The 16,172-nt window shown below is 41.9% G+C and overlaps 1 protein-coding gene across 1 annotated transcript in view; it reads left to right on the top strand.

Annotated features, from left to right (window-relative positions):
* The window catches only part of LOC149435113 (potassium channel subfamily T member 1-like), a 97,728-nt gene that overhangs the window by 30,988 nt on the left and 50,568 nt on the right, over positions 1-16,172 (top strand). Inside the window, exons 6-9 of the mRNA XM_089663000.1 lie at positions 635-694; positions 2,286-2,360; positions 7,013-7,096; positions 11,237-11,331. Coding sequence (XP_089519126.1) covers positions 635-694; positions 2,286-2,360; positions 7,013-7,096; positions 11,237-11,331 — 314 coding nt within the window. The remainder of the gene's footprint in view (positions 1-634; positions 695-2,285; positions 2,361-7,012; positions 7,097-11,236; positions 11,332-16,172) is intronic.

The raw sequence follows: 16,172 nt of genomic DNA, 5'->3' as shown, positions 1-16,172 counted from the left end.
CAAAATTATGCAAAACACAACCCTACATCCACCTAAACACACCCTCAGGCTAAGAAACGATTAAACATTGATCCAATGAATGCAGCCTTTTTCCAAAAATCTGATCTTATAAAAATCTAGGGGATGTGAAAGGACAGGAAGAAAAGCCGCACACCCAGAGACTGACAGATAGCAGCTACGGAGACCTGACATTCCTCCATGTCTTTGTCCAGGCCCCGGCCATCACCTGTCCTTCTCAAGACCCCGAATCTTCCCAACCTCACCCAGAATGTTGTGCACCACCACCTCTACAGAATGGACTTTTTTACGGGTGGAAACCTGACACCGTGTATTCCATGTGTAGTAACGGACAACTGAGCTAACTTGAAAAAGTGTCTCAAAATCAAAATCCCAGTGAGCTTGAAAGGCTCCGTAAGACCACTCCGCGTAACATTAGTGTAAGCTCCTCTGGTGCAGGGACTGAATGTGAATGACTGGGTGTGCTCAGTACATCACTATGTAATATGCCATACCTATAAAAATGTATAAAATATTAATAATAATAATGATAATGATGATGATGTGCGACTGTGTATAGGTGTATAAATGTTGTATTGGATTACCATTACCTATTTCCAATGTTCTTTTGTCTCAGGTCACCGTGGCGATCATCAGCTTCTTGGAGACAATGCTTCTAATCTATCTCAGCTATAAGGTAAAATGGCTGAACTCCAATTTTGACAAAGGTGTGATCAATTGACAACAGCTCGGCAGGTCTCACCTTTTAGGCAATTAACAGAGAAGCGTTTTATCTAGGACAATGCTCAAGCATAGGTTAGGAGGTGGGGATGACACAGAGAAGTAAATTCAGGATCAGAAAATGGAAGTCTTAGCTCTTAGAGTGAGTTGAGTCATGTACAATGGGGAATAGTGACAGACTGCAATCATTTGAACAGTTTGACTAGAGTCCTTCTTTAAAATGCATGTTTTTCTTAATATTACTAGAATTAGAAGTCAAGTTGTTATTTTTGGTTCGGTGCGGTTACAATTTGGATGCGTCAGTTAGTCCATATGATTGTTACTACATCACTTACTGTCTTCAAGAAGTACGCTGCAGCTCAGCTGCTGTGGAACCTCTTCAGTCCTCCATGCAATCGCATGACACAGAAGCTAAAAGTGATATTAAACCCAAAACCAAAAATGCAATATGTTGCAACTTACCAGTCATTAGATGTGGTGGCTGCATTAGTTTTTTTTTGTTTTTTTGGCTTTCCCCCTCTGTTTTCACCTGGTGATCTGGCCAGTAACACACTTCCTGTATTACAGTGCCCCCACTCTGAATGAAGGCGCACAGGGGGCACCTTTGGACAGCAGCATTGCCAGTCTGGGGGGAGGGGAGTGTTAGGTGTACTAGCAGATTTAAATACACTAACAAATTGACGTCAAACTCCAGCAAACACTTTATAAGCAGTTACAGCAACAGTTTTTTTTATCCTTTTGGGATAAAGATTTTTTTATAAATTCTTAATTTAGCCGAAAGAGAGGTACAAAACCATACAGTGAAGAGTACAACAAAAGGCATAGGTCACACTGTCAAGTCACTATATATTCTAGTACCCCGATATACATTGTCCAGTGTAAAACCGTGTATATACATGAAGATAATGCATTGCAGATTCTGGACAACGAAGCCAGTTATTTAAGGGATAAAGAATGTATATGGATAAAAGCTGATTATTGTAAGCACCCCTATCTACAGCCATGGTAACAGATTGTTCTGTTGAAAAACAACAGACTTGCTGGCTGGATCACCAGGCAAACATTAAGGAAAGAAAGCCTAAAAAAGAAAGCGAATGTAGCGACTCCGTCTAAGAATTAATAAGCTGCATTATAATAAATATTTGCTTTTGGGTTTAATACCATTTTAAGGGTCCATTCATGCCAGATGCATTGGTTGATTTTTTTCCAGCGCATGCCAAGGCAAGGACCTGTAAAATCTAAGGTATGTGAATGACAGCAATTCACACTGGTGTGTTGGCTGATCTGTGCTGGTTTATGCTGGAAAGAAAGTAGAGCAAGATCCGCTTTTTTTTTTCAACGTCATTCAATGCTAGGTCAATGCGTGCCAGAACATTGCGCTCCAACACACAGGCAGAACAGCAGTCCAGCACAAGTTTGGCTCCTCTTCTTTGCTGACCCTTTGCATCTCTCAGGAATGAACACACATCAATGCACATGTGTTTACCGATGATCATTGCACGTGTTGTGCTACGAATAGACTGAATGTTTTTCTTTTAAACCAACAGGGGAATATATGGGAACAGATCTTTCGAGTATCTTTCATTCTGGAAATGATCAACACCGTCCCTTTCATCATTACAGTAAGCTGGTTACTTCCAGTGTTTTGGGTCCCCTGTCATTTTTTTTTTTTATCTTTCTCATTCACCTACCGATCTGCTATCATACATTAAGGCCTCCTATTTCACACAGACATAATCATTTACTGATGTTTTTACTCAAGATTGACAGAAAGATCCTCTGGCCCCTTTCACATGGGACGGGCTTTGTTTAGATCAGCAGGGAATCCGTCTGCTTTTCCCCTTCTGATCAGAGCAGACCGGGGCGGTCTGTGTCCTAGGGTTGCCACCTTAACTCTTTAAAACCAAACGCATATTAATGACATAAGTTCTGGGGATAATTTAATGCAGATAAGGCACTAAGTGAGTTTAATTACTGCCTTAATCAGCTCCAGAACCTGCGTAATTAATATGTGTTTGGTTTTCAAGGGATGAGGTGGCAACCCTGCTGTGTCCGCTCAGTTTATGCAGAGTTGACTTGGACAGAGCCCTCTATAGACCAGTGGGTGTAAACGGGCTCTGCTGTCCGCTTATACCTGACTACCTCTGATTTAATCAGCCTAGAAGAAAGGGGAAAGATCCCCTTCCATTTTTTTTTTTAGCAAGCCGGATTAGATTGGAGGTAGGTGGGGGTAAACGGACACAAGTCCATTTACAGCCGCTGGTGCATAGGGCTGAATGCATGGTCCGATCAGGTCTGCCTGAAAAACTGACAAGCAGACCTGACCAGGGGCGGACTGACAACTCATGGGGTCCCCGGGCAATAGGGGATCATGGGGCCCCTGTGTCCTTGCCCACACCCAAAAAATCCTATGAAAAAGCCAATGAAAGGTACCAGGGGCATCTCATGGGGCCCCCTACTGGCCCCGGGCCCTCGGGCAGTGCCCGAGTGCTCGAATAGCCAGTCCGCCCCTGGACCTGACTGGACCCTTCATGCGAAAGGGGTCTTACTTAAATGTTCCGTACAGACCTTGCATAAACGTACCTATGCATATACGCGCATGTTCAGTGTATTTGCTGGCTATAAATTGATCTGGGCAGCTGTCTTTTCTTTTGATTTTTTAATATGCACTGGAAATCTAAACATATATTTTTATTGGTAACATGTTAAAAGCAGGCTGAGGGAGTGAAGTCAGAACTCCAGTGCTGCATGCTTGCTTTGGGTCAATGACTTTGTAAACATGGAAGCCAGAAGGTGAGCATGACAGCTAGACCATTAGCATTTTCCGAATACGAGGTCAGCCTTGGCTTTTATTTGTCTCGAACTGGGGTTAATTTCATTATTACCAAACATGTCCATGAGGCTGGCCGAAAGCGGGGTCCTCTCTTTGACCTAGGTGGTAGCTATCATTCACAAGGCTAGCCATGCCCCATACTCCATATATACAGGTTCTACAATGGTGGGGAGCCTGCAGAGCGAGGCTAAAAATGACAATGTTGCTTTTTGTCGGCTTGGCTTTTCCCACGCAGCCTTTGTTCCGGGTCCTTGAAATTCCCGTCTGCTCAGTAAAGTCACGATGTGAAATAAGTGGCAGGCACAGCTGTAGGATTTTCTGTTCTAATTGACTGAAAGCTCCAAATGCCGAGCAGAAATGATCATCTAGGTGGGTGTAGGCTCCGCAAACTCACGCTGCTGGTTCCTCGTCACAAAGGAGCGTTCTTTATTCCATCATCCTGCCAAGTTATTTGCAGGCTTTTGAGTCTCATCACGGCAGCTAATGAGTGCACATGCAGGGGAGCAAATTTGAACTGAAAGAACTCATAACATAAAAACAAAAGGCACCTCTGAATGAAAAAAATACTCTTCTGTGAATGAAGTTTTTTTTGTGTTGACCTATGCTAAAAGCAGAGCATCTGAAACCGAGCATGTGATGAAAAAATACATAAACAAAGTTTACCTTTAGTGAAAAACGTATGTCAAGAAAATCAATGGATCCAGGAGTATAGGCAGCTAAAGTTACGTGCAGCTCATTCCTGTAAAGTTTGAATTTGACTCTGCCCTCTCCTAAACTCCAAGACGTTTCCAAGGGTCCCTTATGATCATTGTGACTGTCTATCACAAGAAAAGACCAACAGAAAGGACCAACTCAGGAGGCAGGGAAGGAAAACATGTCCAAACCTAGCTTTTATGAAAGTTGAGATTCACTTTGAACTTCAGCTGCCAATATATCTGGATCTACTGGATGTTTTTTCAGTTTCTATTTTCCCAGGTTTGTGAATGGCACAGGTCTCAGTTACATTTACAGTCTGATTTTTCAGTAATGAACATTCAGAGTAGTTAGCATGCAAAACATAGCCCCCACTAGGGATATTGCCCTCTCTATTTGTCCCTTTTATCACCAAAATAAAAGCAAAAGAAAAATTTGGGTTGTCACCAGAATAGTTGGCAGCGCAGTGGATAATTGGTTAGCACTTCCGCCTGGCAGTACTAAGGTCGCTGGTTCAAATCCCAACCATGGCATCACCTGCCTGGAGTTTGCATGTTCTCCCTGTGCCTGCATGAGTTTCCTCTGGGTACTCCGGTTTCCTCCCATACTCCAAAGACATGCTGGTAGGTTAATTGGATCTTGTCTAAATTGGCCCTAGTATGTGTATGTATGAATGTAAGTTAGGGACTTTAGATTGTACGCCCCTTGAGGGTTAGGGACTGATGTGAATGTACAATATACAATATATATGTAAAGCGCTGCGTAAACCGATGGCGCTATATAAGTACCTGAAAAAAATAAATAAATAAATTTCTTATTTTGGCTTTGGGACAGTGAAGAGAAATCTCCCCACAGGGATGGCAAAAAAAAATGACAGGGCTTATAGCACTCCTGTATTCTATTCAAAATTAAAAAAATAAAAAGTTTTGTCTTCAGTTCTTAAAACCCTAAAATGGGATAAGATTCCTTTTATAGTAATATCGGTTTTGGTCTTAAACTGAGCATTGTATTGAAATTTGTCACATTCGCTCCCCTTCATTGCTGTAACCAGCAGGCCATACTTTCCAGTTTAATGACCCATTTCAGAATGTAGTGGAATGTGGGTTTAGCTTGTTGTATTGAGTGGGCCTTTGGTGTTTGGGACTCAGTAGGATGGCGGAGTATGAATGGTGATGTGCCTGCAGTGTGGAACAATTTCTGGCTCCATGTTGATTCTCTTCTTGTAGCTGAATGGTGAAATGAGCCTGCATTACGCCTATCGCATGGCTCAGAGCAAGCATTTAGTAACCCGGGGAGAGAGAAGAAAACAGCATGTTCTCCTTTATGAGATCACGTTTATATTCCTGGGTAGTCTATTGTGTTCACAGGCCCTATATGCAATTATATTGTCTTTGCTGGCTATTTTTATTTAAATCTGTGATTTCACCCAAGAAACAGAGAGAGGTACAGAAAATAACCCATTTCTGAGACTGAGCTTGCTTTAAGGAGAACCAGTTGCAAATTGTGTTGCGCAAGTATTCAAATATGCAATGGTAAAATATATCTAAAACTAACCCATTTTTGTTAGTTTTGGAAGGAGCAGGGCTGTATTAAGCCACCTGTCAGTTTTTTTCATTGTTGTCTGTATCACAGTGAAGATATTTATCATTTCTATTAGCCCTGGTTACCTTTTTCCCGTAGGCAGAAAGTGACGGGAAATCCAAAATTTTACAGTCAACCCCAGAACAGAAAGGGAGAGAAATCACCAATGGGGGGCACCTGTTCTGGTGACAGCGGAATTTCCTCTCATTTTGAAGAGATATTTTACCTCTGTTGTGTCTCCAAGACAGGAAGTAAAGGGGAATCTCCCCTATGAGACACACAGCAAAAATAAATAAACCCGATAGAGGTGTTCATTATTAAATGCTCCATGCAAAGTGTGTATTCCTTTTTTTCTTTGGACTGAAGCATTTATTTGTAAAGCAAACCTTAGCTGAGTGTGTAAAGCTAGAATATAAAACATTATTTTAAATAAAAAATAAACTTTAAACATGTCCTCAAAACTATTCCATATGTTCCCTCTGTTGTAGAAGAATGGGGCTTTCCGTCCTCTTGACTTGTTCAGCAAGTGGTAGATGTAAAATATTCTAATGTTGGGGGGGGGGGCTGTTACTAAAACTGGAGAGTGCAAAATCTGGTACAGCTCTGCATAGAAATCAAATCACCAAATTCTGAGTACTCAAGTTTTCCCCCATTGTTTCATATATAACCCATTAAAAAGAAACTGATTTTTGTGTGTAACCTATTTTAAAACAGAAAAAAAAAATAAAAAATTACCATAGATATAGTTTTTTTTTTGCATCGTAAGAAAAAGGTACTTTTTAAGTAAAATAATACAGTATGGGTTTTAATGACAGGTCCACTTTCATTTGTACTTATACGTGTTTTTAAATTGAATATACAGATGTGGTCAATGAGCGTTTCATCTCAAAAACACTATAAAAGACAAAGGAACATCAGCTGTATACAGAAGAAAGTTAATTTTACCATTGGCATAGGAATGATTCTTTATGGTAATAGTGGTGAAGTTGCGGAATATCTTACAATCTAAATAATTACTGACAAAATCTACAGAATTTTAAAAAATGACTGAATGCATTTGTTATAGCTTATGATATCTATTACTAATGATAGAATGGTTATCAGAGGAGAACCAAAATGATAGCAAATATGTATTTTTTTGTTATACATAATAATTTTCTTTCCTAGATATTTTGGCCACCACTACGAAATTTGTTCATTCCTGTTTTCCTGAACTGCTGGCTAGCAAAATGCGTTTTGGAGAATATGATTGTGAGTATCACAACCAAGAAGCGATATTGTTTAGAACACTTTTACTGTTCCCTTTCTTTCTTTAACCCTTTACCTCCTCCTACTTACCTAGCTGGCCATACATTTATAATTTTTTTTTCATTCAACTTCAGGTTAAATGGAAAAAAAAGATTTGATTCTCTCATCTACATACTTGTGGATGGGGGAATCATTACTGCTGTGCTACTGTACTCTGACAGCGGGGAGACTTTCCCGCCATCAGAATACAATGTTCAGTTCCATCATATAGCCAGATGCACTGATCATTCAGGAAAAACCCGACAGGCTGGTTGTACACAAGTCGATTGGTAGATTTTTTTTTCGCTTCCTGATTTGTCTCCAGGACAAGAAAAAAGGAAAATCTCCCAAATTTGGCACAGGCAGGAAAAATCAAATGCACATAGGTACTTACCATTCCCTGTTATATTGAAAAGTAAAAACAAAGTTTTGGCTTTATATCTAAAGGCTAATACATTTTTCATAAAAGGGTGAACGTAGCCTTTAATGTGTTACAAATCTGATTTTAACGTTTCTCTTCAGTTTTTTTTATTTCCCGTCCAACAATGGCAGCAGATGACTCCTGATTGCACCACTCAGAATTACTTGCTGCTCTGATTATATCCCAGGGTGGTAATGAGGTCTGAAGTGGAAAGAAACTTTTTGCCTGAGTCTGGAGAGCACTGCTGATTTTCTATAAAGCCAAACTATTGAAATTTCAAAAAGCTTTTAAGGATTTTAAAAATACCCTCAAAGAGATTTGTAAACTTAAAGCTGAACTCCAGTCTTCCATTCCACGAGATTCTCACAAGGTGCATTAGAAGCTGCAGCAAGGCAAATAGACCCGGCTTATTTTCCTATCTGGAGGACATCTAGCATCAGCTAGCTCTTTCCTTCAGTTTTACTGTCACTCTTTGGACTGTACATCTGATGTAAGGGGGGTAGAGTGCACTGGACATCTGCTTAGAATTATTATGAGAATAATACAATTCTATGCCAGTTGAAAAGGAGGGTCGCACACTGCTGGTATCTGCCGCAAGAAACATTAATGGAGACTGCTCAGACAGAACACCAAGGCAGAACCATGTTCTGTTCAGCAGTCTCCAATAAAGTTTCTTGTGGATGATACCAGTGATGCGTGACCCTCCTTTTTGGACTTGCATCATCTGCTATAGGAGTGTGAGTGGTCTCCGTGCCAGTCTGTATCTGCCTTTTACAGCTTAAAGTGGAACAACAATGCATCTGAGCACCACAAACCAAAAACGCAATTTTATTTATTTTTAATAATTGATTTATTTTTAATAATCACAGCACACTCACCCATCCATCCAGGCAAAAAGAAAATAAATTACTTTCAAAAACACCCAAGGTTTACCAGCCAGCCTAACGATTGTTGGCTTTAAGGCCATGGCTGTTAAATCCTAAGCCCTAAAAGATAGGGGCCTATGTGATTCTGATTCTGTTTTTCCCACATTCTTAAAAAGCTAGGAAAAGCATCCGAGGTCTGCCATCACACCTGGAAACATTACTTTGCATGTCATGAAGCAAGGAGTTTCCATCCCAGGAGGTACGCTGTGTGATGCTTCCTCAGCTTTCACCTAGTCCAGTGTAGATCAGTAATTGGCTCTGATTACCATCAAAGTTCAGATCTATCTTCTTGTGATTCTTTTCCAAAGACCAGTTACATCTCCTGGTAAACACCTTTGTACAGAGTGTGTCTCACATAGTTCCAATTTCCACATGTTCATCTATCTGTGTGTAGCACCCTCCTAGTTGGGTGCTAGGATTTGGATAGTTAGGTTAAGCATAGCTGTGTTTCTCTGTTTAACAGAGAGACTGTTAGGAAAATCTAATTGGGTTCTCTGCTTAATAAAGTGCTGTGATGGATTAGTCAGGTCTGCTCATGATGCTCTGGTGGTGCTGAGTTTGCCTTGAGTTCTGCCCACCTTCGGAAGCTATGAGAGCCTTCCAGAATCTGGGAGGGAACTAGGCAGATGGGCAGTATGAATATGGATACAGCCCTGGCCAATTGCAGGGGAGGCTGGCCCCACTGCATGCTGGGAGTGGTATTTATGCTCTGTGAGCACATAGGTTAAGCGTCTATCCCGGGAGAAGACTGAACCAAGCCAGGCTGGAGGCAGGTTTGCATCACCTGGCACTAGCTGCCATGAGGGCCTCAGGTGGTCAACCTGAGGGCAGAAGTTAGAGAGAATGACCCTGGTTCTGCAGTATGCTGACAGAGGATCTATCTGCCAAAGCTCTGTCTCATACCACAGGAGGGATTGGAAGGAGGCTACCATTCTGTCCTTGGGCCTTGTGAGTATAGGCATTGCGTACACACTGTGTGTGCTTGCTACCCCCTGGTACTTGATAATGATGGGCTGCATGTTCAAATCGAACTTGGGCCGTTCGTATGTTCATTGAACACATGAATGGTACAGGCGTTCAGCAGGCTGTTTGCCCTCCGCACCCCACAATCCACTGCGCCCTGACAGTGCATTGTGATTGGCCAAAGTATTGCACCTGACCACAGGTCAAGTGCAATGCTTTGGCCAATCACAAGGCATGATGATGTCACAAGGGTCAGGAAAGATCCTACCCCTTTGGGCCTCAGCACCCTATTTAAGAACATCGCGGAGCAGCTGTCAGATGGCGAGAGCCAGCGTCGAGGGCTTAACGGATTTTGTTTCCTTTTTTCGGGTTGGGCATCGTGATTGATGTCAGGTTTACTTTGGGGGACATTTTGTTATTTGTATTTTTAATAAAGGACTTATCAAAGACTGTCTCCTGTATTTTTTTACACTACACTTTTTTTTTGTGAATGGGTAGCGGTACTCATTCACATGGGGGGGGCAGGATCTGGGGGCCCCCTTGTTAAAGGGGGCTTCCAGATTATGATAGGCCCCCTGCCTGCAGACTCCCACAACCCTGGCCAGTGGTTGTGGGGAAGAGTCCCTTGTCCCCATCAACATGGGGACAAAGTGCTTTAGGGAGGAGCCCCCCCTACCCCAAAGCGCCCCCCACGTTGAGGGCATGTGCCTTGGTATGGTTCAGGATGGAGAGCACCCCCCTCTTTCCTGACATGCTGGGCTGCATGCTCGGAGAACGGTCTGGTATGGATTTTTGGGGAATCCCCTACGCCATTTAAAAAAATAATTTGGCATGGGGGGAATTCCCCTCAAAATCCATACCAGACCCGAAGGGCTTAGTATGGATGGGAGGTGGGACCCCATGCCATTTTTTGGTTTTATTTTTTTAATTGTCAGGCAATGCTGGCAATTCTTTTGACATTCAGCTGTCAGCAGGGAATACTGCTGACAGCTGAAACATGAATGATTGTTTCATTACTAAAATACCACTTGACCTAATAATAAAACTTATGTGGTATTTTAGTAACTGAGCGGTATCCTACGTCATACTCAGATGTGGTAAGATACCGATCAGTAAATTGTCCCTGTTCGAAGTTCGCAGTCGAACTTTTGGTAGGTTTGAACGTTCGACCATGAACCGAACAGGGGGGTGTTTAGCCCATCACCAGTACCTGATAGTCAGTATGGGTCTAAAAAGAAAATGGAACACTGGCTAGAAAGCTATCCCAGTTGTACACTGCTGTATTGGATGGCTAGCATTTGTTTGCTGTGTTTAGCTGATTTTGGACATCTCTCTTGTACCCTGTGTTCTCCAATGAAAGAAAAAGTCAACAGGATTTTTGTACTTACTGAAAAATCCTTTTCTTGGAATTCTTTAGGAGACACATGTCCCACCCCTCTGACTTTATGATCATTTCATTCACTCTAATTAATTTTTTGCTGCTATTTGTGATAAGTGCAAATTGAATAAATTACTCTTATTTTTTAGTTTTGCATCTCTTAAACAGTAGTAAATATAAGCATGTTTGTTGTCAGATTATCTTAATAGGGCAATTGTGACTTTATTTATCATTGTCCTGTTCACTTTCATAATTCTTGCATTTCTCCAGCTTGGACACTTATGAGGAGCCATGTAGAGGTATGAAGGAGGGGCCTTACAATAAAGCACAAACACTCTGACAGGAAACCACAAGGCCCAGCACCTATTGCACAGAAATTGTAATGGTTTCTAATTATATTAATTTTGTGCTTTCAGAATGACCTTCACCGTGCTATTCAGAGGACGCAGTCTGCCATGTTCAATCAGGTGATCATTCTGATCTGCACTCTTCTGTGCCTTGTCTTCACTGGGTAAGCAATCATTCTATAACTCAGTGGCATACCTAGCACATAGCAGGCATATGAAATGTAACACACTGTAAGGGGAATTAATCAAAACTGCAGCAGAAAGAATCTGGAATAGCCGTACATGGCAACCAACCAGTTTCAACTTTTAAAAATGAAAGATAGAAGCTGATTGGTTGCATGCACAACAGTTCCAGATTCTGGCTGCTCCTGTTTTGAGAAATATCCCTATGTGTCTATAGTGCAGAGGTCAGGAGTGTGTAATGTACAACCAAAATTACCCCCTTGTCCCAGTACAAATCATCTTCCCCCACAGTGCAGATATCCCTAAACCCCTCTTCCATAGTCCAGGGCCCCCAGGCATGCTCTTCCATAGTCCAGGGCCTCCAGGCACTCCCTTTTGTAGTCCAGGGCCTTCACACACCCCCTCTTCAAGTTCAAAGCCTTCGCTCTCCTCCTATTCTAGTTCAGGGCCTCCACATTCCCCCTCTTCTAGTCTAGGGCCTCTACTACACACACATTTATCCTAGTCTAGGAACTATGCTCCACACACCAGGTCTTCTGGTCCAGGGCCCCCTACACACAACCCCCTCTTCTAGTCCAGGGCCTCCTCCACACACACCCCTCTCCTAGTTCAGGATCTCTTCCGCACATCCCTCTCATAGTCCAAAATCTCCTTCTCACACTTCCCCTTTGAGTCTGATTCACTATACTAGTAATGGCGGTGAGCAACAACTTATGATGCATCTGTGAAACTGTGCGGGCAATCTGGAGCTAACGGACACTGGCTGGAAGGGACACTAGCTGACACTGATGTGGCTAGTGAAACCAGTATAGTGATCAGTAATAATACTGTACACTGTCACTGTACTGGCTGGGTGATAGGACAATCAAAGGGTTAACTGTGGAGGGCAATCAAGGGGATACATGTGTCAAACAAGTGTATGCAAGTGTATATGCTGTGCTTGCACTCACACAGAATCTAGCTGGCTGCTCTCCCTGAACAAAAAGAGCTCATGGAGAAAGAAATCATCCAGATCCTGCATTTTCTGTTTACAAACACACTGAGGTATGTGTTGTGATTGGCCACAGCCGATCAGCAGGTACACAGCCAAAATATTGGCTGTAAGCAGCTGACAGACTCGTGCTGTGGCAAGTCACAGTACAGATCAGCAGAGGGCATGTGCAGCATGCCCAAAAACTAGGAAGTAAGCCACAATGTAGCCGTAGCCGTCGCTTAGCCTGGAGCTGCTGTCCCCCTGCAGTAAATGTGCTGTGGGAAGGCAAAAGTGGATACAACCATTGCAGGTATTTACCACACGCAGAGAGTTACCAGAATACAATATTTTTTGTTATAGCAATTCTTTAAATATGCAGTGAATCATAACAGCTTAAACACATCCTCTCTTTCATTATTAAGGTGCTTATAGATATTAAAACTCCACCTTCAACTCTATTTTTCATAATCACTCTTCTAAAGGTTCCACAATCATTTCAGTGTAAGAGTCTGATCATTTCAACGTTTCTCCTGCATCTCATGTGCCAATTTATTTCAATCTAAAATTTATTTCCACAATGTACTGTATTGTTTTGGAGCTTCCAGGCTGGATCTCACCTGTCAATGTAAGGCGCTGCCCCATGGTCACCTCTTAGAGATAAAGCATGTAGCAGTGAGATATTGCGTGGGTGAGGCTTACGCAGGAGGGTGACATCTGTCCGCTCTTCCAGGGATCCTGGGAGCCATGACTAAGGCCACTGGTGGGGATTTTAAGCTGGACCCCACATGAAAATTTTTTAAAAAATTTGGTGAGGTCTCCACAGAAATCCATGCCAAACCCTTATCAGAGCATGCAGCCTAGCTGGCCAGGAAAGAGAAGGGCAAAAAGCATGTCCCCCCTTTCTTCTGAACTATACCAGGCCACATGTCCTCAACTTGGGAGAGTGCCTTGACAGAGGGTCCACACAAACACGACAACCTTGCGCACTATAATTCTTCCATTGCCACAATGCCACTGGCTGCTCCTCGGTTGACTGTTGAATATCAAATTACTATAGTTGGTCAATGATATCACCCGGGATGCCCATTGGCGTGTCTACAAACAACCTGGAATGCAAAGGAATAGTATGCTGATGGCTGCCTGCATCCTAACAACCAAATCTGGCTATTTAGTTATACTGACATACTGTGAAAAGCAAGATTTCATGGTGAACACTATATTTCCACAAACTCAAACCCCATCCCTAATAAACAGTAAGAGAATGGAGGGATTTAATAAAACTGAAGCACACAGAATCTGGTGCAGCTGTGCATAGCAACCAACCAGCTTCTAAATTCAGCTTGCTCAATTAAACTTTGACAATTAAAACCTGGAAGCTGATTGGTTACTATGCACAGCTGTACCAGGTTCTGTATGCTCCAGTTTTAGTAAATCCCCACAGATGTGTATACTACTCAAGGTAAGTGGCCCACCGCAGTCAATGAACAGTCATCATTTGAACACAACTTCTGCTGCCAATATCTCTGGATCTACTGATTGCTTCAGTACTGTATCCATAAAATGTAATGTTTATCATGTATTTTTTTCATCACGTGCTCAGTATAAATCACCTAGGGTTATGCCTGTTTTACTTAAAAATTTTTACATATATAAAATAAATAGCTTGCTCTGTAAATTCTCTTTAAATTCCACCCCAGAAATGGTCTCTTTATAGTGGCGCCTCTAGCTCCTGGCGTGATATTGTAAGCGGCTAATTCTATGTATTGCTGCATCCCGCCTCTGACCTCACCGCAATTACTGTCTCAGCGTGCTGTAAACATTACTGAAAAGAGTAGAAAATTATAACTTCTCCAGGCCTGACGCAACATGATGGCCTCAAAATACAACAAGGATTACATGCTTTTCCTCATCTCTTTTGCAGCAGAAGCTAGTAATATCCATAGAGAGTTTAGTAGACACTCATTAGAAATCTCTCTCATCTGTCCAACAGATACGCAACTTTCCCACAGATTCATGTAACTGTCTGTGAATCTGTATGTAAATCTGTTGCTTAATACATCAGCACTATATAACTGTTGGAAATAAATGTCAGCGTCAAACATTTGGATGTCTATGGGCACTCTGTGATTTCTCCAGACAACCCCTGACCAGCAAATCTCTGGATAATTTTGAGTAAAAATATATATATATATGTAGTGCTACCCCCATAGAAGCCACTAGAAGGATTCCCAGGTTTGTTTTCCCAGTAGTTGTCCCTCAGCCAGGCACATGGTCACAGTCACTCTTTGGCTCAATGAACAGTCCAGGGGTATTATTTTTGGTGTTTTTATTTTTGGGTAACTTGGATGGGGATAGGGAACTGATATTCCAAAACTATGTACACATCAGAGCACACTTTCTCTTCTGTAGAACTATGAGCTCAGTCTTTGCACAAGTAAAGGGATGGACTAAGTGTTGTAGCAGCAGCTTGATTATTCTTCCTCTCTGGACAGTCCAAGTCCTTTCACTAAGAATTAAATAGACTGAGTTCTTGAGGACACTGAACATTACATCCCCTTTAAACACAGATGACTCTGTAACACCAGAGGGGTGCAACAGCAAATCGCCTCTCGGATCTCTCACAACTGTCTGTACTCACAAATATCTTCAGATGATTGGTTGCCTCCTTCCAATGCCTTCCAAAACATTCTCCCTATAATGCCAACATAGATCCACAGACGACAGCCCCCCTCAGTCTGCTCCAGCAACTTCCAGCAAAACCAGGCCCCCCAGCTCGCCCAGCTGGTACCGTGATGATCAGCAAACACATGACAGGTGGTCCTAGGGGAAAATCGGTCCCCTTAGGCTGTGATTTCTTCTGCAGGGACAAGACCATTCTGTTCCAAGTCTCAAACTATTTATACACCTTCCTAGCAACCATCTGTGCACTCCACCAGGGATTGTCTAATACAGTATAAATATTCATGTTGCCCATTTGCCTTACTCCACACCTATGTTCCGGAACCTTCCAGTGAATTCTAGATTGCAGGAGGAGTAATTAAACTTGCAGCCTTTGAATCACAGAACAGACTTAAACAATCACAAACAGCCACACTGATTTAAGTGAACCAAACTAAGTTTACCTAACAATATAAATGCCGCCCTTTTAATACAGTGAACCAGAACTAAATTTACCTACTCCTAGCACCTATCTAGGAAGGTGCTACATATTCTACAGTATATCTGAATGTGATATAGGCATAAATAGCTATTGTCTGAATTGTCCTTTAGGTTATTATTATCCCAACTTTAGCTTTTTGTGTATTATTTTGTGCACAATTCACACCCCCGATCTTTCAATTAATACCTATGGTGTATTATAATATTACAATAGCCTTTCCGTATTATGTGCGACAATACCTCTGTAGGATGGACATATATATAGAACAGAGACCCTTTTTTTTTTCCACCCAGTTTTGACGCACTTTGCCATACAGCAGTCACACCATACAATTGACAATGGCCCTTATTATGAGTAGGTAATCATAGCCTAATAAAACAGATTGGAGATGTGACGGCATCACATTGCAGCGTGACCACAGCTTTGCTGTTCTTGCCTTCATATTTTTGGATTTAAAAAAGTACCAAGACAATAGTCATGACTCATGCAGTCTATCATACAGCTTTGGCTTCCTGCCTGTTTTCTCTCTACTTTTTCATGCAAATACTATTTATAATTTGCATTTTATAATCCTCTGTCCTGCCTATTGTCATTTATTTAATCTACTCTTCCATTTCTCTCCAGATAGGGTAAGGATTTTAGCAAACATTTGCTAATACATGCTTTAAAGTGGAACTTAACTCAAAAAG

The sequence above is a fragment of the Staurois parvus genome, unplaced genomic scaffold (assembly GCF_062004578.1).
Source record: "Staurois parvus isolate SC_StPar_1 unplaced genomic scaffold, SC_StPar_1.0 ptg001608l, whole genome shotgun sequence".
In the NCBI taxonomy this organism is placed as follows: domain Eukaryota; kingdom Metazoa; phylum Chordata; class Amphibia; order Anura; family Ranidae; genus Staurois; species Staurois parvus.
The sequence above is the reverse complement of the archived record's forward strand: the minus strand, read 5'-3'. Positions and strand labels throughout refer to the sequence as shown.